The 25,889-nt window shown below is 45.7% G+C and overlaps 1 protein-coding gene across 2 annotated transcripts in view; it reads left to right on the top strand.

Moving 5' to 3' along the window:
• The window catches only part of GALC (galactosylceramidase), an 85,945-nt gene extending 60,871 nt beyond the window's left edge, over positions 1-25,074 (top strand). For both annotated transcript variants that reach the window (XM_068254545.1, XM_068254546.1), the window contains exons 12-17: positions 1,812-1,901; positions 4,010-4,154; positions 7,312-7,492; positions 12,561-12,724; positions 15,635-15,711; positions 17,004-25,074. In XM_068254545.1, coding sequence (XP_068110646.1) covers positions 1,812-1,901; positions 4,010-4,154; positions 7,312-7,492; positions 12,561-12,724; positions 15,635-15,711; positions 17,004-17,156 — 810 coding nt within the window. In that variant the 3' untranslated portion in view covers positions 17,157-25,074. The remainder of the gene's footprint in view (positions 1-1,811; positions 1,902-4,009; positions 4,155-7,311; positions 7,493-12,560; positions 12,725-15,634; positions 15,712-17,003) is intronic.
• Positions 25,075-25,889: the final 815 nt, after the last annotated feature.

Genomic DNA, 25,889 nt, shown 5'->3' with positions numbered 1-25,889 from the left:
CATGTGCTGCAGTTGTGGCTTGTGGTAATCACTGATGGACTGTGCTGTGCATGTGCTGCAGTTGTGGCTTGTGGTAATCACTGATGGACTGCCGCTGTGCATGTGCTGCAGGTGTGGCTTGTGGTAATCACTGATGGACTGCTGCTGTGCATGTGCTGCAGTTGTGGCTTGTGGTAATCACTGATGGACTGCTGCTGTGCATGTGCTGCAGTTGTGGCTTGTGGTAATCACTGATGGACTGCTGCTGTGCATGTGCTGCAGTTGTGGCTTGTGGTAATCACTGATGGACTGCTGCTGTGCATGTGCTGCAGTTGTGGCTTGTGGTAACCACTGATGGACTGCTGCTGTACATGTGCTGCAGTTGTGGCTTGTGGTAATCACTGATGGACTGCCGCTGTGCATGTGCTGCAGGTGTGGCTTGTGGTAATCACTGATGGACTGCCGCTGTGCATGTGCTGCAGTTGTGGCTTGTGGTAATTACTGATGGACTGCCGCTTTGCATGTGCTGCAGTTGTGGCTTCTGGTAATCACTGATGGACTGCTGCTGTGCATGTGCTGCAGTTGTGGCTTGTGGTAACCACTGATGGACTGCCGCTGTGCATGTGCTGCAGCTGTGGCTTGTGGTAATCACTGATGGACTGCCGCTGTGCATGTGCTGCAGTTGTGGCTTGTGGTAATCACTGATGGACTGCCGCTGTGCATGTGCTGCAGTTGTGGCTTGTGGTAATCACTGATGGACTGCCGCTGTGCATGTGCTGCAGGTGTGGCAATCACTGATGGACTGTTGCTGTGCATGTGCTGTGGCTTGTGGTAATTACTGATGGACTGCTGCTGTGCATGTGCTGCAGCTTTGGCTTGTGGTAATCACTGATGGGCTGCCGCTGTGCATGTGCTGCAGTTGTGGCTTGTGGTAATCACTGATGGACTGCCGCTGTGCATGTGCTGCAGTTGTGGCTTGTGGTAATCACTGATGGACTGTTGCTGTGCATGTGCTGCAGCTGTGGCTTGTGGTAATTACTGATGGACGGCCGCTGTGCATGTGCTGCAGGTGTGGCTTGTGGTAATCACTGATGGACTGCCGCTGTGCATGTGCTGCAGCTGTGGCTTGTGGTAATCACTGATGGACTGCCGCTGTGCCTGAGCTGCAGTTGTGGTAATCACTGATGGACTGCTGCTGTGCATGTGCTGCAGCTGTGGCTTGTGGTAATTACTGATGGACGGCCGCTGTGCATGTGCTGCAGGTGTGGCTTGTGGTAATCACTGATGGACTGCCGCTGTGCGTGTGCTGCAGCTGTGGCTTGTGGTAATCACTGATGGACTGCCGCTGTGCCTGAGCTGCAGTTGTGGTAATCACTGATGGACTGCCGCTGTGCATGTGCTGCAGTTGTGGCTTGTGGTAATCACTGATGGACTGCCGCTGTGCATGTGCTGCAGTTGTGGCTTGTGGTAACCACTGATGGACTGCCGCTGTGCATCTGCTGCAGTTGTGGCTTGTAGTAATCACTGATGGACTGCTGATGTGCATGTGCTGCAGTTATAGCTGGCATCTGCAGGAAGATTCTACCTGGTAGATCATTTTCAATTCATTATTTTAGAAGCAGCTTGCAAGCTGAAAAAGTGTGGGCACCTCTGGTGTACACAAATATACAAAATACAGAATTATAAGTACAGTGACAAAAGTAACATGAATAAAATATGTAACAAATTGCAAGACAAGGGTGAGAGAACTGTGCCCTTGCGAGCTTACAATCTGATCTATAAATCTAGCAGGCTTTGCATTTGTAACGCTTTTTGTTCCCTCTCCTCTGCAGAAGAATGTGAAGACTCTGCAGGCCTGGTACTCCAAACTCTGCACCAACACCACCAAGCCGACTCTGTTTAAAAGGATGTCCCCGATAACGGTAAGGATCCACCTGAGCGATTACATTGCGTCAAAATGGCAGCATGTTAGGAAAACCTCCTGTATCTGCTGTGATGTAACCCTTATTCCTCGACCATACATATCTGTTGTAAAATAGCGTCCACATACCTACACTGGGCTAATCACATGATCACATGATCAACATCAAACTAAACCTGAGGTCCTGTTCACATTGCGTTCTGTTCGCGTGGCCATTAGCGTTGGGTGTTTTTTGACACGTCTTTTTTTTTTTTTTTCGATTCCCGGCGCTTGGGTGGGCGATTTGTTTTTATGCTAAGCAGCTTTCTAAGCGTTTTTCCCGAGCGGTTTTGTAATTCACTCCCTGACGCAAGTTAGGAAGTGAACTCTGACCCGGTAAAGAGTAAATACAATGTAGTTCTTTTTAAAACGCAATCTCTACACAAAGCGATTTTGTGAGCGTTTTGCGGTTCTCCTATCCCTTCCATTTAGACAAAATCGCCTAAAAAAATGGTCCACGCACCGCTTTGCTGCCCGCCCAGCGCACGACCCGCGCTGATATGAACATTCTCATAGACATTCATTGCACAAGCATTTGGTGGGCAATTTTAAAAATCGCCCGCGTGTAAAAAAAAAAAAAGCCGAAAACGCCCACAGTGTGAACGAGCCCTGAAAGTGAACCTGAGGTGAAAATAAACTACTGAAATAAACAATTGTATTTATCCTCCTACTCCTAAGAATGATTTTTTTTTTTTTTTTATAGATATTCCATGGTATTATTTTATATGTAAACAAGAAGAAAAAGGGAGTAAGGCACTAGGGGAGGGAAGTGAGCCGCCTTTCTGTCATCGGGCCCTATAGGCGGGTGCCTACAGTGCCTTATGGTAATTCCGGCCCTGGGTGCACTAGAAGTCTCCCCAAGGGAAAAGTTAGATACTTAGCTCAGCCTCTGGTTTGTCCAGAGGCTTCTCCAGTCTCCCTTTGCCCCTCCTACGCTGTGCTGGGACCCTCGGAACAATCCGAAGGTTGCTCACAGGCTGCGCACCCCTCCATGTATGAGCGCAGACACATTGTGCAGACACAGGGGTGGCTGGTGCAGTGTCTTAGTGCCATTGCGCTGGTGTGGCCGTACAGGGAAGGGATCCGCAGGCAGAGGGGTTCTGGGGGTCAGGGAAGCCTTTAGAACATCCTGAGGCTTTTCCCTTCTAGTGACGCAAGTATGATGGCTTAAGGAACCTGTTCTCTAGATGCACAGCTCCCATAATGCTTTGTAACCAATCTAACGTCATTGCAGAAAACCACCGTTCTATGTGGGTGTCGTAAGTCTAGAGGTTTGGACTGAGTTACAGGTGGGGGAGGGGGGCTTTATGTTATCATTATAGCTTTATAAGCCAAACAATCATCCCTTTTTACATTTCATGTTTGAAGAGGCCCTGTAGTGACATAATAGAATGCAGTAAATTATTCAGGATACCCACTTTTAGGATAATTTTTCAGGTTTACGCATCAGAAAGACTTCCTATATCTATATATTGCTGTATATTGGCATATTGTCCTGCCCTCCCAGTGATTTCACAGTTGGCTATGCAGAATTTTCCTCCTAAAGCATTCTGGAAGAACAGGTATTATTTTCACTGACTTCAGAATTCTCAAAAACTCACATTCCGCAGAGCTGCATCTGACAGAACTAAAGATGTGGCCACCAGTGATACATTTTAGAATGTAAATCAAGGAGAGGAAAGAATTTACAATGGGCAAACACTGACTAAACAATCTATAAATGAATATTGTTAAAAGAATTTATTACATTATGGATAGTGTACTGGTTAGGAGTTTCCCGCTGACACAGAAGACCTGGCTTTTAATCTCGGCTCTTCCTGTTCAGTAACCCAGCAGCTATACATTAAGGAGACCTTGGGCAAGACTCCCTAACACTGCTACTGCCTATAGAGCGCGCCTTAGTGACTGCAGCTCTGGTGCTTTGAGTCCGCCAGGAGAAAAGCTCAATATAAATGTTCTGTGTCTTGTCTTGTGTACAGTTTTTTATGTTTCTGCTATGCCTGGACTTTAAATAAAATGTTGCGGATGTGATATGAAGTCCCATGTCTGAGCACCTGTCCTGTATTTCAGGTGACGAATGGTGCATTTTCCCTGGAGCTTGATGTGGATGAGGTGTACACCCTGACCACTCTCACCACTGGACAGAAGGGGACTTATCCGGATCCACCCGCATCTCAGCCGTTCCCCCGGAAGTACAAGGATGACTTCCGCGTCCGTAAGTAGGCACATCGCGAATCAAGTGTGGCTATAGGTAGCAAATACTAGCCCACCACTAAATACATTACATTTTAATGTGGTCACTAAACTGGTGTACTTGCGCTAGATCTCTATCATCCAAGATGACAAAATTATTGGCTAGGGTGACAATGTAGTTTGAGCACAGATTTATCATGGTGATGTTGAACTCACCCTTCAGTGATCTAAGGCACTGGATTGCTCTTGTGCGGCAGTTTTTATTCTTTTTTGTAGTCCCTGCAGTGAATCTTCTTCAACTTTTGGGTCACAGCAAGAAGCACCTGGAACTGGGGATCAGAGGCGGGGGAATTGGGGTCAGAGTTGGGAGGCTTGGTAACTGGGGTCAGAGTTGGGAGGCGGGGTAACTGGGGTCAGAGGCGGGGGAACTGGGGTCAGAGCTGGGAGGTGGAGGAACTGGGGTCAGAGCTGGGAGGTGGAGGAACTGGGGTCATAGCTGGGAGGCGGAGGAACTGGGGTCAGCTCTAGGAGGCGGGGGAACTGGAGTCAGATCTAGGAGGCGAGGTAACGGGGGTCAGATCTAGGAGGCGGAGGAACTGGGGTCAGAGTCAGTAGGCAGGGGAAATGGGAGTCGGGAGGCGTGGCAACTGGGGTCAGAGGTGGGGGAATTGGGGTCAGAGTTGGAGGCGGGGGAACTGGGGTCAGATCTAGGAGGCGGGGGAACTGGAGTCAGATCTAGGAGGCGGGGGAACTGGGGTCAGATCTAGGAGGTGGGGGAACTGAGGTCAGAGGCGGGTGAACTGGGGTCAGAGTCAGTAGGCAGGGGAAATGGGATCAGAATCGGGAGGCGTGGCAATGGGGGTCAGAGCTGGGGAACTGGGGTCAGAAAAATTTCATACTCAAGCACATAAAGGCTATCATTCATAAAGCATTTCCGCATGCGGAAAGGCTGAAAACAGTCGACTTTACCGAACACATAGCAAGATCTTCATTCATAAAGGCTCTTTCAGAATAAAAAGCTGAAATTACTGAGCAGAGCGATAAATCACCGCCTTGTGCGGTGACTATCGTAACAAATGTAACAAAATATTAATTCATAAAGATTTACGCAAGCGGTATGAGGACGGGAAATACCGCTCCCTCTGATGTGGCGATACCAATGTTTAGTTAATAGAGACACAGACCTCCCAGGCAGCTGCAGTAGAGCGGAACACGGAGAAATGTATCAACTCGGCAGCTTCCTGTGTTTCCGCAAGCCTACCGCCTGCCTACCGCCAGCCTAGTTCGGGAAAACTCCGCACTGCTATCGCACCTGTGCACTTTTTTTATGAATGACCACACAGAAGTGTAAAATACCGGCAGCTGTGTTTTCCCGCACTGATTTGCATTACCAACCACACTTTTATGAATGATAGCCATAGTGTACTATAGTACTGTATCTTAATTCAGTCAATAATTGAGTCATGTTTTATTTGTAATGCTTTAGCAAGCGAGCAGACAGTGTCTAAGCTAGATCCAAATGCACAGTGCTCAAAATGTCATATCCAGAGTCCACTTGGAAACTTTTGGTCCCAGAGCCTTCTGTCATGCTGCCCCTACGTTTTGGAACTCCCTACCTCAACAGATCAGGACAGCTCCATCTCTGGACGCTTTTAAATCCAGACTGAAAACCCACCTGTCCAGTTTGGCATTTTCAGAAATATAACTTTTGTTGTGTGAATACTTCATCCTACTACCAACTATTGAATCTGAGAGAGCCTAAGCGCTTTGAGTCCTATGGGAGAAAAGCGCTATAGAAATGGTATTGTATTATATTGTAATATGCAGGGATGTGCATGCAATAATCATGCAACAGCTTGCACAGGAAGCACAAGTCTCACCAGGTAATGCAAATGCAGTACTGATAGTGTGCTCATCTGTCCATTTCTGTGTAGCCTCTATGACACTGTAGCATTGCAGCCATGCACAAGCAAGTCACAGATAAAAGGCAGTTTCCTCAGTAATCACGCAACAGCTTGCACAGGATCCATAGATCTCACCAGTTAATGCAGGTACAATACTTGTAGTGTGCACCTCTGACCACATTTCTGTGCAGCCTGGATGATGCTGTAGCATTGCAGCCGTGCACAAGCAAGTCACAGATGAAAGGCAATTCACTCAGTAATCAGGCAGCAGCTTACAGAGGAAGCATAGGTCTCATCGGCTGGTGCTTTTGAGGTAATCCACACAGGCCCAGAGTAGTGTGCAGATAGTGAGCAGGCTACAAGTGACTGCCAGCCAGCCCACCAACCACGGCTGATGGGTCTCTGACTAACATATAACGCATGTGCCTGCCCACATTCCACTATAGCCGATACAGAATACCGCAGGGGCCAAAAGACAGGTTTACTATAACAGAAGTTCTATTGTATCTGCATTTACTATGCCGGAAGTTACCCCCATATACTTATAATGGTTCTTGGCCGGGACTTGTACATTTAGTTTACCATCCCAGAAGTTTTGCTGTATCAGAATTCACTATAACGAGATTATACTTTACTTGTTAATCATTAAAGAGGAGCTGTCAGCCTTACTATCTCAGAAAAAAACAAAACGCATATATAAGTAGATAAATACTTGCTCTACTTATATAACAGATGTATTGCACTGTCCACATTTTTTATTTTAGTGATTTTTCTATAGAAACAAAAGACAAAATCCTTCTTAGCATTTCCCATTTTAACTGTCTATTTCAAAGCTAATCCTGGTGTCATTTCCTCCCTTACTTTCCTCTGCCTGATTGTGTATGCATTGCCTGCCCTCCTCCCAGTCTTCAGGCACTCCCACCGAGCTCTGCATGAGAAATATTGGACAATTGGAGAGGAACAGAGGTGTGGAGGGGAAAACAGGAGGGAAAGAGGCTTCAGCCAATCAGGTTGCATTAGTTAAGTCTGAGGGGAAAGTAGAAAAGCATAAAAGGACAACCCAGCATGCCCTGCAACTTCCTTTGTACGGCAGTGTACCAAAGAGTCAGGTAAACTGGGGAATGATCATTTATTAACAAGAAAAGTAATAGTGATTTTAACTTTTGGATTGCCTGGTTAGCATCCCTATTACTTGTTTACCAGATAAAAATAAAAAATTGATTTTGGATTTTGTGCCCGACAGTTACGCTTTAAACTTTTGTTGTTTCGGACCAGGAAACCCGCCGTTCAGTGAAGCCCCCTTTTTTGCGGATCAGTCTGGAGTTTTCGAATACTTCATCAACACCTCGGACCCCGGAGATCATGTGTTCACCTTCCGCCAGGTCCTGACGCAGCGTCCAATCACCTGGGTGTCCGACGCCAATCAAGCCATAAGCGTTATTGGCGATTTTACATGGTGAGATGTGTGCGATCTGCAGCTGCCTAGAGAATGTCAATTTAGAATTACATTTAGGGGTGGGAAGATTAAACACTCTGAAGGAGTTTATCTGGCAAAAGTAAAGTTTTGTATAGTTATAGTTTTGTAGTTCTGTCCTGATACCGCCCATGAGCGCCGTTTGGGCGCAACTTAGCTGAAATGCAGCGGTATTAACACTACGCATGTCAAGCGCTGGCACGCGGCTGCGTTACCCGGCGGCAGAGTAGCAGATGTTGGTGGTTGAGAGTACAGATGGTAGACTGTCACCCAAAATCACTAGAGATTGTTTTAGTCCAGCGTTGCCACTAAAGCTAAAATATTGTTCTGCACCAACCCATTTTCTATGATGGAATAGGGATTCCTCCTCCCACCCATAAAAACGTCAAGCAGCCATAACTTCTCTGCACGCAGCTGCTGATCTGTTGGTTACTACAGTGATGTAATGGCCGTTTGAAGTCTTGCCAGGTGGAAAAAACCAAGTGAAGAGGGAGATCCCTGCATCCTGCAGACCTTTCGGGGTGAAACTAGTTAAAGAGGAACTCCAGTGAAAATAATGTAATAAAAAAGTGCTTCATTTTTACAATAATTATGTATAAATGATTTAGTCAGTGTTTGCCCATTGTAAAATCTATGAAATCCCTGATTTACATTCTGACATTTATCACATGGTGACATTTTTACTGCTGGCAGGTGATGTAGCTGCTGCATGCTTTTTTGGCAGTTGGAAAACGTTGTAAACAGTTATTTCCCACAATGCAGCAAGGTTCACAGACAGGAAACTGCCAGGAGTACCACAGTCCTCAGTTTCTTGTGGGAGGGGCTTCTTGTGGGAGGGATTTCACCACAATATCAGCCATACAGCGCCCCCTGATGGTCTGTTTGTGAAATGGAATAGATTTCTCATGTAAAAGGGGGTATCGGCTACTGATTGGGATAAAGTTCAATTATTGGTCGGAGTTTCTCTTTAAGTTGAGTGTCGAGGCGCTGCACATATCAGCACTAGTGACAACCCCACCCCCTGTTTAGTGTGATAGACCATGACCTCCCTGTTATTACCTCTCATCGACAGACATGTGACACAGCCAGTGTTGTTGCTATGGTGAGCTCCCTTGTGTGATACATTCAGGAATACAGTTTCCTTTTTATGATATTTAATAAAGTTACAACTTTTATCAGCACTATGGAGCATGTCCCTTTGGACCCAGTTTGCATAATATTTCCCTGTACCCATTACGGATTGTTTAGTCTTGTTGATTTTTCATGTGTGTTCCTTACACTGTGTATGACCATCGGGGGAGGGGTGGTAAAATGGCTCATCAGTCTGAAGGCCTCCCATCCCTTGAAACCCTAACAAGCAAAGCCAGGGGGTCTTTTTAGCTTGATCCGAATGTAGTTGAGTTTGATAGGTCACAGGCCTCATAATCTGATATTGAACCAGCGTATAAAGTTGACCTGAACCCTTTCTCAGGACAGGAGGAAAACCGAGAGAAATGCACCCTGTGTGTATTCAGAGAGTTTAGCCCACATGTGAGGGACTCCAGGCCTGGAGGGCCAGATCCACGCCGGTGTTTAAGATGGACTGAGAAAGAGAGGAATGTGTTCTGCCTGATGGACCACACCCTTCCTGATTCATACCCATCAATTCATTTGTGCTGTATCAAAAATGTGTGAGGATCTCGGCCCTCGTAGGACCGGTTTGACATACCTGGTTTAGCCTGTCTAATTCCCCCTCATCTGTGTCTAATCACAAGTTTTAATTTGATCTCTCCCGAGATAAGCTCATTTGAAAGCACATGATGTTGTGTTAACAATGTCCACTTCCATGAAAGCAGAAAGTAGATACACTGCAGATTTATTGCAGGATTAGTATCAGCTGTAACAAAGTAATGAAATGGATATTATGCTATTGCTTCTCTTAGCGCAAAGAGGGAGTTCTGAGTTCAGGTCCACTTTAAGAATATTTATCAAACATCTATAGATTTTACGAGAGCCTCATGGGAGGTGGCAAGTTACAATATCTATTTAAAAGAACACATTACGGTACATGGGCTCAGAAAGAAATGATTAATCGCAAGACATCATCGTATCCTAGTAGCAGAGGGCAGCATCATTACACCACTGGCGGGAGAGCCACCTGACTGGATGAGAACAGAGAGGGTCATGGGAATGACCAGGAAGCTGACAACGGGATCGCAGCCAGAGGATCAGACCGGGGGGGGGGGGGGGGGGACTCTCTGCTTCCTGTGTCCACACAGTGAATGGATAAGATAGAGGTTCTGAAGCCTGGGCAGACTATGGGGTCACATCTATTGTTATAAGACTCGTGTTTCGCAGAAGGTGCCCCATCGGGGGAGGGGGTAATCTGATATATGCTACTAATTCTGAGCTGATAAACTTTTATGAAGACTGCAAACAATCTGTAATGGATACAGGGAAATAGTATGCAAACTGGGTCCAAAAGGGCATGCCCTGTAGCCTTATAATTTAGCCATAGACCCTGAACATGCAGATGTTTCTGAAAGGATTAGCCACATGCTTGTTTTAGGTGTGTGATTCAGACACTACTGCTGCCTGGTTTTGCTTAAAGGAAACCTTAACTGTAAACAAAAGAGTTTTACTTACCTGGGTCATCTACCAGCCCCCTGCAGCCATCCTGTGCCCTCGCAGTCACTCATGGCTCCTCTGGTCCCCCGCTGCCAACTAGTTTCGTTTTTTGACGACTGGGAGTCGGCCGGCCGCCATGAGTACGTTTTTACGCATCACTGCTGGTGTAGGAAGCTATTGCAGACATTAACAAGTACATTTTTACGCATTACACCCGTAACGTGTAAAAATGTACTTGTTGATGTCTGCAATAGCTTCCTACACCAGCAGGGATGCGTAAAAAACGTACGCATGGTGGCCGAAACGAAACTAGTTGGCAGCGGGGGACCAGAGGAGCCATGAGTGACTGTGAGGGCACAGGATGGCTGCAAGGGGCTGGTAGATGACCCAGGTAAGTGAAACTCATTTTTTGTTTACAGTTAAGGTACCCTTTAACAGGAAATAACTATGGCAGCCTCCATACCCCACTCACTTCAGGTACACTTTAAAAACCTAAATCCTATAACAGACTACTTTTAAACCCAGCCAGGGTTCTTTCTCAGGGTTCCTTAGTTTTAAAGTGAACCTGGGGTGAGAGTGATATGGAGGCTGCCATATGTATTTCCTTTTAAGCAATACTAGTTGCCTGGCAGTCCTGCTGATCTATTTGGCTGCAGTAATATCTGAATCACACCAGAAACAAGAATGCAGATAATCTTGTCAGATCCGACAATTTTGTCAGAAACCCCCGACCTGCTGCATGCTTGTTCAGGGTGTAGGGTTGAAAGTGTTAGAGGCAGAGGATCAGCAGGACAGCCAGGCAACTGGTATTGATTAAAAGGAAATAAATATGGCAGCCTCCATATTATTCTCGGTTTGTAAAGATGTACAGAGGCGCCAGGATAAAATGCACTAAAAGCGTCTAAAATGGCCAGGAGGCAGTGGTGGACCAGTCACTCCAAAACAGACATGATGCTGTCGATTGAGGTAACAACGATTTATTTACATTCTCCTAAAAACAATTGGCAACGCGTTTCATGGGCATAGTCCCACTTCCTCAGGCAGTGAACAGGAGTATCACACAGCAAGAGTTCCAATATCAGCTTAGCACCAGAGGTTTTACCGTACCAGCAGTCTCTGGTCCTTAAGAGGGCAGAGACTGCTGGTACAGATGTAGTTAAACAATACCAGTTGCCTGGCAGTCCTGCTGATCTATTTGGCTGCAGTAGTGTCTGAATTACACCAGTAACAAGCATGCAGCTAATCTTGTCAGTTCTGACAATATTGTCAGAAACCCCTGACCTGCTGCATGCTTGTTCAGGGTCTATGGTTGAAAGTATAGAGGCAGAGGATCCGCAGGACAGCCAGGCAACTGGTATTGCTTAAAAGAAAATAAATAAGGCAGCCTCCATATTATTCTCACCTCGGGTTCCCTTTAAATTGAACAACGCCGGAGGTATAATACACTTTTTGGAGACTCAGATTATGCAATAATAAAAAAAATATTTACGGTCGCAGACTCGCAGGGAGAGTGTCCTTATTGATGTACATTATTACGCCAAGAATGTAGACTACATGGGAACTGGTATTTTTTGAAGGGAAACAAATATGGCTTCCATATTCCTCCATTACACGGTCACTTAAATGCACACCTGAACTCAGAACTTCCTCTCTGCTCTAAACGATAAGCAACAGCATAATAACCTTTAAAGAAAAAAAAGCATTGCTTTGTTACAGCTGATACAAATCATGCAATAAATATGCAGTGTGTCTACTTCCTGCTTTCATGAAAGCAGACATAGGTTTTACATCCTGTGTTTAAAAATTGGGTGCTCTGCTGAGGCTGCCTAGATTTCTGTGCTGACACAGCTGAGAGATCAAGTTACACCTTTGATTAGTCACAGATGAGGGAGAATTAGACAGGCTCATGGCTAAATACACACAGGGTGCATTTCTCTCTGTTTTCCTTCCGTCCTGTGCAAGCGTTCAGGTCTGCTTTGATATAGCCCAGTGATGTTTAGCCTCAGGGCCGGGCCGAGGCATAGGCTGGAGAGGCTGCAGCCTCAGGGCGCAGTGTAGGAGGGGGCGCACAATTCATTCAGCTGTCATTCCTAATTGTGTATGAAGCAGAAAGAAATAAGAAAAGGGGATACATAGCAGTGACTGCAAGCCAGATAACTAGAGATTAAGGTGTTGGGGAGGTTGTGGGCCCTGTGGCCCTCTTAGTCTAATAGCAATCAGAGTGTGACGGCTGGAGTAGGAGGGATGGGGGGGGGGGGGCGCACTTTGGTGTTTCAGCCTTGGATGCTGTAGGACCTTGTCCCAGCTCTGTTTAGCCTGATCTCTGTGCGCCCTCTGGAGTATGTTCAGAGAATTGCAGCTTGCAGTAACACTTTCAGCCAGGTGGCTTCTGTAGTAAAGTAGCTGGTGATGTTCTCACTCCTTTGTTGTTTTCTGTTTTTAGGTCTAACATTACCGTTAGCTGTGACGTTTACATCGAGACGCCGGACACAGGGGCGGTCTTCATTGCAGCCAGAGTGGATCAGGGTGGATCTCTCGCGCATCTAGCCAAAGGGATCTATTTCTGGGTGTTTGCAGACGGCACCTATAAGGTCACTGGAGATTTACGTAAGTGCGCATGTTACTGATTGCATTGCCTGCTAAATATACTTCTGTGCATGCAGAGATCACTCTTTTCAATATACTTATATTTAACCACCCAGGCGTTCTATTAAATGCGCCAGGGTGGCTGCTGCACAGTATTTTTTGATTTTTTTTTTTTTTTTTTTTTTTTTTTTTTTTTTAAATCATGTAGCTAGCCTAGTGTGAGCTACATGATGCCCCCCTCCCTGCGGCGTCCCTACCACCCCTCCGATCACCGCCGGCACGTATGCCCATAAGGAAATCCCGTTCTGAACAGGATTTCCTTTAGGGCTTCCCCCCGAATGGAATGACGTCAGCCAGGTTGCGCACGGTGTCTCGGGGGGGGGCCCGGGCCCTGTAACGCGGCGGATAGCGGCGCATCGGTGGCGATCGTCACCAACGCACAGCTAGCAAAGTGCTAGCTGCGTGTTTTAAAAAAAAAAAGCGGTGCCCTCTGGCCCTCTAAGCCAGCACCTATTCAGTAGGAGACCTTGGGCAAGACTCACTAACACTGCTGCTGCCTGTAGACCACACCCTAGTGGCTGGAGCTCTGAGAGCTTTGAGAAAAGCGAGATATAAATGTTATGTGTATTGTCAGTGCCTAGTAAGCTGCCGGTGAGCTGGGCGCAGGGTGAAAGCGATTACGGTGGTGGCTTCCTCGGTGGTGTTGAAAACTATTTCCTTTCCGAGTCATAGCAAGGCGGAGGGAGAAGTAACTAAAGATTGTCACCACCTGTGATAAATTTCAGGAAGAGAATCGGGGAGAGGGAAGATTTTACAACAGGCAAACATCTAAATAATGGATACTTGCAAATTTATTCATTATATTGTTTTGACTACAGTTCCTCCTTAAAGGGCAGGTAGTTCACCCGATCGGCGTAAGGTCCTGGAGCAGTGGTTTGCGGGAGATCGTGCGCGCACATCTCTGCTTGGATGACAGAGCTCCGCCTTCAGTCTCCCAGCGGCGATTGCTGCTCGGAGACTGTCAGACAGCAAAACTGCTATTTAAAACAGTGATCAGCTGTCATAGGCTGATGCCTATGACAGCTGATCACGGTGATTGGCTGGTGGGGGGGGGGAGGGAGAGCGGGGACACAAATAAATAAATAAATAAAAATAGGGATATTAACCACTTAGCAACCCTTGCCACGCTTATCTACGCCCCTTTAAAATTCACCTGGGGCACAGGGGCGTAGATAGGCATCTCCTGTTTGTTTTCCCGCTGTGAGCGTTCGCGTGCGCGGTCGCGTGCACGCGGATGCGCGGTCGCGTGCACGCGGATTTGCGGTCGCGATCGGCACCCGCTGGTCAGCCAATCAAAGTGCTTACAAGTTTGAATGAGCACTGCCAAAGCCAATGGCAGTGCTCATTCATTCAGGATGTGTGTAAACACTGAATCAGTCACTATGCTGTTACAGTTACTGAGATCACTCGTGAGAGGATCTCAGATAACTAATACAGCATTAGTGAGTGATCAGCATCAGTTAGGTTTTTTTTTTTTAAATAAATTTTACCCCCATTAACCCTTGCCTCCCTAAAATGTTAAAAATGCTGTGGTTTTTAGGGGAAAAACCCTGTGGTAGAGAAGTGGTTAATTTAAAAAATTATCACATAAATATTTATAAACAAACATCTGGGGGGCTATCAGATCCCACCAACAGAAAGCTCTGTTGATGGGGAGAAAAGGGGGGAGATCACTTGTGTGCTGAGCTGTGCGGCCCTGCAGTAAGGCCTCAAAGCTGCAGTGGCCCTTTTTGTGAAAAATGGCCTGGTCTTTAGGAGGGTTTAAGCCCATGGTCCTTAAGTGTTAAACAGAAATCTACTTACCTGGGCTTCCTCCAGCCCCTGGCAGCTGTCCTGCAACCTTGCCACAGCTCTGCTTTCCGCTGGTGGCCCGGGGTCCTCTCCGATGCAGTAGATGCTGATGGACATCTACTACGCCTGCATGAGAGCCGCTCTCTGTTGTGCTGATGTGGTCTGGAGTTTTCTGTGCAGGTGCAAAACTACTGCGCCTGAGTAGTACACTCCAGACCTCGTGAGCGCCACCGAGAGCGGCACAAGCCCGTCGGCATCTACTGCAATGGAGGAGACCCCGGGCCACCAGCGGGGAACGGAGCTGCGGCAAGGGCACAGGACGGCTGCCAGGGGCTGGAGGAAGTCTCGCGTAAGTAGATTTTTTTAATTACCTTGCATCTGTCCTTTAACACCCCGGAAGCAAATTACGACCTAACTCTAACTTACCATCTCTTTCTGATATCCTCCCCCTACCCTATCCCTTAAAATGACCCACCAACTTTCCCAAACACTCTGCCCAAAGCCTGGCTATATAGTAGTTGAGCTCCAGCACTGCATGCTACAATAATAGCCGACACTCTATCGATAATAGAACTCAGGCGCTCCGCTATAAAATAGCCAATCACTGGTGCCCAAGTAAAGCATCCGGCACACCATAACTGCAAATTTACACGGTGCTAATCTAGCTGAGGGCACCCAACAGGAAACCTCAAAAGGAAAATTGCACCAACGTAATTGGGTGGACAGCACCCTCTCAAGCTGCAAGGTTAGATTGTAGTAAACTACTCTCACACTATTCAGCCAATCACAACGCTTCATGCTGTAAGAGGGTGCTATGATTGGAGAGCTGTTTCCTGCTGGGGCTAAACTACACTAGCGCCATTTTCATTGCGGATTATGGGAGTACCTGGTGTAGCTGACAGGGTATCCATCCATTTGCCAGGCAGTAGATGTAGGAGGAGAGCTAGGGGTGGAGTTTCTTTTGGCTTGTAGGCGTAACCGGAGGATGCACTCTGGAATCCTATGTAGCCAGGAGGCACCGGTTATTTATTGTACGATATTCCTCGGTTGTGTTTTGAAATAACCGTGTTTATTTTACAGAGGGGGAGATCATCCTGGGCAAAGGCCTAGCAGGGGTCCGGGCTAGGAGGTGGCACACGCTCACCCTCCAAGTGGAGGTAAGTGGAGGCCAGCATATGTGACTATTCATACCATGTGTACTTCTCCATTGGCATGTCACAGATTGAATCCCATTTAGGGTCAGGAGGTAAGTGTTAAAGGGACTCCGAGCAGTGCAAAAACTATGGAAAGATGCATATCATTTTAAAGCTCTCTTTCTCCTCTTTCCAATGATATATAAACCGCCGCCCTACGCCTTTTAGTTTTCGCTATTTTCGCGATTGAAATTGCAGCGACCACGAAAATAGAGAAAATGAAAAGACGTAGGGCAACGATTTAGGTGTCGCCAGAAAGAGGCGTAAGAGAGCTTTAAAATGATATCCATCTTTCCATAGTTACTTGTATTACACAGGACGACACTTTCCCCAGTGTCAGCAGCTCCATTCAGCAGAAAAAGTCGCCCTGTGTAATACAAGTAACTATGGAAAGATGGATATCATTTTAAAGCTCTCTTACGTCTCTTTCTGGCGACACCTAAATCGTCACCCTACGCCTTTTAGTTTTCTCTATTTTCGCGATTGAAATCGTGGTTGCGGCATTTTCAATCGCGAAAATAGCGAAAACTAAAAGGCATAGGGCGGCGGTTTATATATCATTGGAAAGAGGAGAAAGAGAGCTTTAAAATGATATGCATCTTTCCATAGTTTCTGCACTGCTCGGAGTCCCTTTAAAGAAAACCTGTATTAAGCAAAACGTCCCCTGGGGGGTACTTACCTCAGGAGGGGGAAGCCTCTGGATCCTAACAAGGCTTCCCCCGTCCTCCGGTGTCCCGGCAATCTCCTGCTGCAGCTCCCCGAAGTGAGGCGAGGTAAATATTTACCTTCCACAATCCTGCGCAGGGGCACTAGCCGCTCTTCTTAAGGAAATAGCCGAACCCGATCGATCCACTATACTGCGCAGGCGCGAGTCCTTTTGTGCCTGCGCCGTAGAACGGTCACTATCGGGTTCGGCTATTTCCTCCTAGCCCGAACGAAGAACCACTACAGCACCTGCGCTGGATCCCAGAGAGGTAAGTAAATCAAGCCTTGTTGGGGGAGGATTGCCGGAGGATACGAGGGAGCCAGCCTGGATTGCCTGCAGCTACAGGGGTGGGGAAGCCTAATTGGAACCCTGAGGCTTCCCCCTCCCGAGGTAAATACCCCCCAGATGACGTTTTTTTAAAATACAGTCTCTTTAATGCCAGTGTGAATTCTGCCATATTGTTTGGTTCTGTTTTGTACCCCACCATGTGCTGCACCTTCCTTCTGCAATTCGTGGAATAACAAAACTCCTCTCTCGTTTTCCATTTCAGGGTTACAAAGCGTACGGTTTCCTGAACGGTAACCCCCTGTGGAAGAACGTCTTCACGGTGGGACCGGCGCACGGCTGGGCAGCCATCGGCACCGCCTCCTTTGAGTTTGCACAGTTTGATAACTTTATGGTGGAAGCCAAAGTCACTGAATAACCGGAACGCTTTTCGGAACTTTTATGATGACCTTGCACTGACCTCTGCCACCGGGGGCGCTGCTGTGACGGGTGACGCAACACGTGGCACACTGTGAGATGTATATATTATGTTCTGGGGATGGGGAGGGGCTTCTGCAGGAAGTAAAATTGCAGATTACTCTGACAAAGCTTCATCCAGTAATGTGGTGGGGAGTGCATTGTTCCTTAGGAATCTCTCTATTCTCCACTACGCTGTCACTTTAAGCAAACAGACACTGATGCTTAAAGCTACAGTCCACCATTATTTTTTTATAATCGCAATTCATAGAATGCGTACCTCCTCGCTGCCTGATCCTGCTGCCTCTTCCTTAAAGAGGAACTGTACCAAGGACTGAACTTCATCCCAATCAGTAGCCGATACCCCCTTTCCCATGAGAAATCTTTTCCCTTTCTTGAATAGATAATCAGAGGGGACTGTATGGCTGATACCCCTCCCACAGTGTGATGTCATGACCATGGTCCTGAGAGTTTGCTCTTTGTAAATCTTGTTGCATTGTGGGAAAATACAGCTTTTTCCAAGTGCCAAGCAAGCAATAGTCCCTCTGTGCATAGAACTCTCAGTAACGAACATTCCGTTCAGATCGCCTGACAGGACTAAAGATGTCACTACCAGTGATACATTTCAGACTGTAAATCAGAGAGGGGAAAGCTTTTACAATGGGCAAACACTGAGTAATCTATAAATTAATATTGTAAAAAATAAGCAATTTTACTAATCGTTATTTTCACAACCGTTCCTAAACCTGACCTAAGATACAAAACAAACAACAAAAAAATAAACCTTAGATACTTGCCTAAGACGAGGGGAGACTCTTGATCCCACAGCACCTTCCCAATCCTCTCTCTACATCCTCCCGTTCCACCTCTGTGCCCCCCGGTGAAGTAATCTGACTACAATGTCGGAATAAGCCTTCTGGGCACGTCGGAAGGTTCTGGAAGCACTCGCGGGCCCCGAGTACTTCAGGAGACGAGCGGATCTGCACTGTGCTTGCGCAGTACAGGTGCCCCTTTCTTTAAAAACCCGCGAGTGCTCCGAAGCCTTCTGAGGAGCCCCGTATCCACAGAACAGAGTACATCGGTGGAACAAATGGACGGAGAGATGATCTGTATTAAAAAAAAAAGGCCCCTGGGGGGTACTCACATCGGGTGGGGGAAGCCTCCGGATCCTATTGAGGCTTCCCCGTCCTCCTCTATCCCACGGCGGCAGCGATAGACCTCCCCGAACAGCGGGGATGTAAATATTTACCTTCCCGGCTCCAGCGCAGGCGCAGTATCGTCTCTCCGTTTGGAGATAAGTGGAAATAGCCGATCGCTGTCGGGCCGCTCTACTGCGCAGGTGCAAGTCTCTTGTGCCTGCACGGTACAGCGGACACGACTGAGATCGGCTATTTCTACCTATTTCCGAGTGGAGCTGGGAAGATAAATATTGCACAGCCTGACAAACTGTCGGCTGTGCATTCCGTGGGCTGCAGCGAGACCACCGTGGGACAGAGGACGGCGGGAAGCCTCTTATAGTATCCAGAGGCTTCCCCCTCCTGAGGTGAGTACCCCCCAGAGGCGTTTTTTTTTTTTTTTCAATACAGAGTCTCTTTAATGTCGGTTCTGCTTTGCTTTAACTGTGTAATTGCTTTATTGCATTTTTATGACCAACAATTATGAAAAAATTACCCTGAACAATAGTTTATCGGGTACCCATAGTAATGCTCACTGTAGTTCGCTTTCTTCAAAAAGAAGGTATTTGTGATAATTCAGCTTTAAGTGAGCAACTGTGGTTACCCACAATGCACCGCTACTGAATATGCAAATCATCTCTTTATGCCCCTGAAAGCCAGGCTAGCATCCAGAAGCGCTGGTGTATAGCAAGCCAATAGCTTATACATTTTACATAGCCACATCAACCCCACATGCAGACAGCCTGTTTCGGACTATTGGTCCTCCTCAGTACATGGCAGAGATGAATCCACTGTTAGATCTTCCAACACAAGTGTGCCAGGAAACCTTAGTTGCTCTACAACATCCAGAGCAGATATCTTGTCAGGAATGCATTTTGCACACATTTTTTACATGCATTCTTTGTGCATTTGCGGTTCAATGCAAATGGCTATATCAGTCACTTGCATTGAGCTGCATTTGGCTCTTCTTTGAAAAAAGGCAAATGCACTGATTGGAATGGGTTTAATGGGGTCCTAGGGAGAAATCTGTAACTGTGTGCGGTCACCAACAACGTGCCCATTTTTTCAGAGCTGTAAAGTGATGGAAAGAACATTGTATATATATTTTTAGAGGAGGTACCTGTACATTCCAATACAGCTACATGCTAAAGCAAACTTAATAGACTCTGGTGAGAAGGAAACTTGATAGGGGCTGTAGCTCTGATGAGTCACGTGATCAGCTTAAGCAGCCAACCGGAGCTTTGCAGGGGAGGAGAGGAGGAACTTTTATCTCAGAAAGCAGAAGCTGATTGATCAGTTTCAGGAATGACAGATGCTACTACTATCCGGGCACTGGCTGCTGATTAAAGTGGTCTGAAACTCCAACATAACATTCAATAAAAATGTATTTTCCTACTTTTTATTACTCATACAGTTATCATATTTCCTTTTATGCATAAGTAATGTCTCTTTACAAATTACAAGTTTCCAAAGTGTAGTTTATCGTACCATGAAACCTGCCTTTGCATTTTATTCAAACTGCTTTTTATTATATATTAACATCTTCTAATGAGCTATTCTGAACTCTGTGCGTGTGTGAAGCATAGAGAGCTCCTTTTTCACTTGTTATAACATTATAACAACATTGGAATGTAAACAAAGATACTGTTATCTCCAGTTTGGATGTGGATTTGAAGCTGAATAGCAGGACAAAGTGCTTTCTTTAACCATTTCAGTGATGTACTGCTTAAAAAAATTCTGGAATAGTAGCTTTCAAGCGGTGAGGAATCTTTTAGAGTAAAGTAGAAATGCTGACTTTCAGACCACTTTAATTAGTCAGGTCACTACATATTTTAATATGACGCTATTTTAAAACCTTTCTTTCAACTTTATGAATGGCAATTATTCACTATTAAGTTAGTGCATGAGTGTGTATGTGCACATGTGGCAGGTACGCATGCGCACGATAGCAGCAGCTTTTAGTGCTGGACGTGAGTTTCACATCCAGGAATCTTTAGAGTAGCGGATTTGGAAGTGAGACTTGCGTCATGGAATCTGAGGTAGTTAAGAGTAGATATGAAGAGTAGCCTGCAGGTAAACTTATTCGAAGAAAGTACTTCCTGTGTGCCCAGGAAGCCCCCAAATGTAGGATCCATGCTGAATAGAGAGGCCTTGGCTTCTCCCTATTTAGAGCTCTGCCCACTTCCGTTGTTCACAAACCAGGAACGACCCCTCACTTGCCAATAGTGGTTCTGTCATTGGTGCGTGGACAGCAGGAAAGGGCAGGGCAAGACTTCAGACCATAGGAGGCAGGGCAAGACTCCAGACCAGAATAGGTGGGGCATGTTGGAGGCGGGGCTCTTATAGTAGTGCTTTCATGGCACTTTGACTAAAACAAGAAAAGTAGAACTTATAAAATTGCAACTTCAAGGGGTTACGAACATAAATAATTCCTTGTCTCACATAAAAATGTAAAATCATCAAGAGTAAAAAATAAAACCTACTGTGGTAAAAATAGCCCCACCCAATAATGACACAATTATTTTTTTTTAAGCTGAGAAACAACAATGTGACGAATGCACCCTTTTCTATGCTGGACTCCATTACATATACTGTACTCGGATAAATATATCATTTTTCTGTCCGCATAGTTTTCACACAGCACCATGTGTTTGTCACCAAATGTGTCATCACCACGTCCTTCTCAAGGCAGCAAGCCTCTACTCTATATCACTTTATATACATTGTCTACTTTTATAGCACTTATTATTTTTATAGCACTTATTTTTTTTTTACATTTTTGGTGGTTTTGAACTAAAGCGGACCCAAGTCTTCCAAGTATAGTTTCTGAAGAAATTCACTGCTCTGCGCTCTGTTTGTTTAGCCTGATTAAAAAGTCTAATTAGTTCTTATCAGCAGCTGTGAATTGACTGCAGGAGTGCTCCCCATATGGTAAATACTTTCGCTTAACCCCTTCATTTCTCTCTGCCAAGTGAAACCAAGTTCTAAACTTTAGGGGGTTTTAGGATTTCCATAAATTGTAATGATGAAATGTTTTTTGGCCATAAAGATTATCCTGCAGTGACTAATTTTTCAGTACAGATGATTTTTTTGAATTTAGTTCCACTTTAAGACAATAAAGAATTATTTTCACTAGTAAACTCTAGATGGCGCTGTTTTACAGGTCTTACATTTCTTGACTTTGTCATAGATGATGTTCTCTTCGCCTAGCACCTTTTGGATAGTCACTCCCTTTATGTAGATTTTCATTACTCACGGGCACATTTGTGGCATCGGCAGAGAAGCGGCCGTGTCAGTTTACGGACGTCGTCACTTTAAGCACTCCAGTAAATGCAGACCTCCACGTTGAGTACATTTGAAATCGGCGCCGGTAGACTTGGGCGCAGGATACAGCGGTATATAGCTGATCCTGCTTCTGCACAAGTCCGGGCCGATTTAATTACTATTCCCCCTCCAGGCCGACATGGATAGTGGGGGAATGAAATAATTCAGCTTCCAGCGATTGCTGGAGGCCGAATTATCATGTTTTTTAAGCAACCTCGGCTCCGTCTTCTGACAGAGCCGACGTTACTCACTGAGCGCTGCAATAGGAATGATTCCTATTGAAGTCTATGGAGGCGCCGGCTGCGCCCAAATCTAGCAGCGCTGAAAAGCACTGCTCCGTCCACGTTGGCCTGTAATGATCAATACTGTAATGATTGTATGTAATTTGAAGTAACTTCTTTCTACTTTACATCTCCGAATCCCTCTCCCCATGTGTGAAAAGACCTCACCCAAAAAACAAAGAAACTCCCCAAAGACATGAAAAATCCCAGTGGATTTTCCAGCAGTGAAGTCTTTCAGCTTGGTCCATGGGATGCTCTGGAGGTGCCCATCTTGTTGTGTCGATTCAGTCTCCTTTGGTACCGGGAAAGGGGAGGGGTGTAGCCTTACATCCTTCCTCCGGTTACAGAAATGGTCTACATTTCCAGAGGATCATGGGATGCCGACGGTTGTAGATTAGGGGCGCGGCCAATATTACTTCTCAAACGGCTGAGATTTAGAAACAGAGATCCCAAAATTCACAAGATTAGATCTTACTGGAGTGGATCTATTGCGTTTAAATACAGAATGTTGCTAACGATCAACTAAACTGAAGAGGAAGTCATTGCAGAGTCTTAGTTTTCAAATCTTTGTATATATTTTGGCACCATTTTGGGTGTGAAGAGTAAAGTGATTAATGTTTGCTCTGTGTGGAATATATATTTTTTTAATAAAATGTGTTTATACCTAATCAATATAAAATAATTCTCTACTGAATGCACATAAAAGCTGTGACTACACTGGGGCTGTACACCTAATGGGGGCCATTTCAGAGATATCATTAAAGGGACTCTGAGCGTCTCTCATGGGTATGCCTTTAAGACTCTGACCAGTACTGCAAAGTACTTAAAGGGGAACTGAAGTTAGAAGAAATATGGAGGCTGCCATATTTATTTTATTTTAAACAGTACACATTGCCTGGCAGCCCTGCTGATCTATTTGGCTGCTGAAGTGTCTGAATCACACCAGAAACAGGTATGCAGCTAATCTTATCCGATCTGACAAAAATGTCAGAAACACCTGATCTACTGCATGCTTGTTCCAGGTCTAGAGCTAAAATTATTAGAGGCAGAGGCTCAGCAGGGCTGCCAGGTAACTGGTATTGTTTAAAATGAAATAAAGATGTCAGCCTCCTTATACCTCTCACTACAGTTGTCCTTTAAAGATGCATACCTTTCTGCAGCGTGTGCTCTCCTCTTTCATTTGATACCCGCATCGCTGTTTAACAACAAATAGTTTTCGTTCGATTTCAGTTTAAAAATCGTGGCTGCCATCTTGGCTCTGTTATAACTTCTGGGTCACCCCTGTCTTCTCTGTTAGAGAAGTGCATCACTGAATGAAGCAGGAAGAGGAAGTGACACGCATGGTCATAGCAGGACTTTGTTGGAAGTCGTCTGGCTTAAAGGCATGCCCATAAGAGGTGCTCAGAGTCCCTTTAACGCAGTCCTGAAATTGGAAGGAAGTGGACATCATGACTTAAGATATCGCTGCTTCAGCCCCGTAAACTTCCATTCTCCAAGCTTCTTGAGACCGTAAACAGAACCTGAGGCAAACCTCAGGTCAAAAACCTGATACTTCTCTAAGAAGAGGTCCTCCTTCCAACCACCGTGGCTGCCTGGGACCATTATGAAGATTGCGACTGAACTTCTCTTCATGCACAAACGGCTCTGGCTTACTGTGCTGGGATGGGCGTGCTCACACAGGCGCAGTACGGCTGAGCTCATACATAAGAGGGAGCGTGGTCGTGATCATAAATCCACGAACGGCAACGGTGGTCTGGAGGACGGCGCGAGAAACCTCTGCAGGATCCAGAGGCTTCCATCTTCTTAGGTAAGGTTCTGGTTTTGAATCGAGGTTCGCCTTGGCTACACTTTAAACCCAAATTTGGGGTACTTTCCTGTTTTTGAGGGGGGTTTTTTTCTTCCACAGATCAGCACAGCTGGGGCCCATTTACACTATTATTTAGCATTTATATAGCGCCGACATCTACCGCAGTGCTGTACAGAGTACATTGTCTTGTCCACCATGACCAAGAATTGAACTTCATCCCAATCAGTAGCCGATACCCCCTTTCCCATGAGAAATCTTTACCTTTTCACAAACCGATCATCAGGGGGCTCTGTATGGCTAATATTGTGGTAAAATCCCTCCCACAATGTGATGTCAGGAGCATGGTTCTGACATCACACTTTGGGCGCCTTGTTGCATTGTGGTAGATAACAGCTGTTTCCAATTACCAAAAAAGCAAGCAGCGTCTCTTTTCCCTCCCAGCAGTAAAAATGTCACCATGTGGTAAGTGTCAGAATGTAAATCGGGAAGAGGAAAGATTTTACAACGGGAAAACACTGACTAAATCATTTATACATCATTATTGTAAAAATGAAGCACTTTTTTATTATATTATTTTCACTGGAGTTCCTCTTTAACTGTCCCTCAGAGGGGCTCACAGTCTAATCCCTTCCACAGTCATATGTCTATATCGTGTAGTATATGTATCGTAGTCTAGGGTCAATTTAGGGTGAAGCCAATTGACTTATTTGTTTGTTTTTGGGATGTGGAAGGAATCCAGAGTACCTAGAGGAAACCCACACAGACGGGGAGAACGTGCAGATAGTGCCCTGGTTGGCATTCCAAGGCAAGAATGCTAAATACTATGCCACAGTGCTGCACTTGTCGGTGCATTACATGCACTTTATAACACAGGCGACCACATGGCATTATTTTAGTAGGAGGACTATTGGGAGAGGGTGAAGCTGGAGAGAAGTTCTGCTGTGGATTTGTTCCACTTCCTGTCTCGATAGAAAGTGAGAAAATGTCCCCAAGAGGGAAATTGAAAACAGAAAAAGTGGGAAAGAGGTTGTAACGTTTTTTTTTTTTTTTTTTTACCGCACTGTTTAAAAAACAATAATCTCGTTATGCAAAGGAGGAGCTTAATTACGAATTTTAAATTTTACATTTATCTTGCCAAAGACTGACTGTGATTGTATCGTTATTGGAAAGTCAGCTCGATGGGCTTCCAATTAAACAGACTAATGTGTAACTTGTGGTTTTTCTAATTTATTCTAAAAAGTGCCTTTTTTTCCTGTACTGTAAATTAATGACATTAAAACCTAAAAAAAGTTATATCGGCTACCGTTGTGTTTTGGAATAAGAGTGTGCGGCTGCTCGGTCTGACTGCTGCTGGTGGATCTTCTTTTTTCTCGCTGGGGACCCCTTACTCTGTGCCAAGCTACACATGGCCTTGACCAGCTAGAGGAGGGTTAAGTGACTGCAACATGCCAGCACTAGGGGAGGGGCCAGTGACTGGTCGCAAACCCTAGAAGGAGGGGCCAGTGACAGATGGTCGCCAATGCTGGGGGGAGGGGCCAGTGACTGATAGTTGACAGCACTAGGGGAGGGGTTAGTGAATGCCAGTTGCTAGTACTAAAGGGGGGGGGTGAATAATGGGGTATTTAATTCTGTATTGAATGGTAAATGGATGAAAAGGTGATACAGATGGCATTTTTTTATTGTATTTTTATACTGAAAAAGTGCAGGCTGCATAAAATTGCATACAATTTTTATTAGCTCAAAACCATTAGTATCTCATTAACTGGTTTTAATCACTACATAATAATATTGTGAAATTGGTGAGGTATGATTTTATTATTACCGTATTTTTCGATATATAAGATGCACTTTTTCTCCCCCCAAAAATTATAAAAAAATCCCTGCATCTTATATTCCAAGTACAGGGAGTCCCCGACTTACGATCGCCCACCGATGTGAACCGCCGCGATGTCGGGGACTGGTCCTTTGGTCCCCTGCAATGGCTCCTCCGCTCCCCTGTTTAAATATAATTAGCGGCAGATCGGCTCACCGGACAAGCGATTCTAGCGGCGAGCGCAGACCTCTCACCTCCCGCGCAGTTCCCCCAGTGAAGGCCTCTGCTGATGATG

This window comes from Hyperolius riggenbachi, chromosome 9, assembly GCF_040937935.1.
Source record: "Hyperolius riggenbachi isolate aHypRig1 chromosome 9, aHypRig1.pri, whole genome shotgun sequence".
Taxonomy (NCBI): Eukaryota; Metazoa; Chordata; class Amphibia; order Anura; family Hyperoliidae; genus Hyperolius; species Hyperolius riggenbachi.
This window is presented reverse-complemented; position numbering and strand designations above follow the sequence as displayed.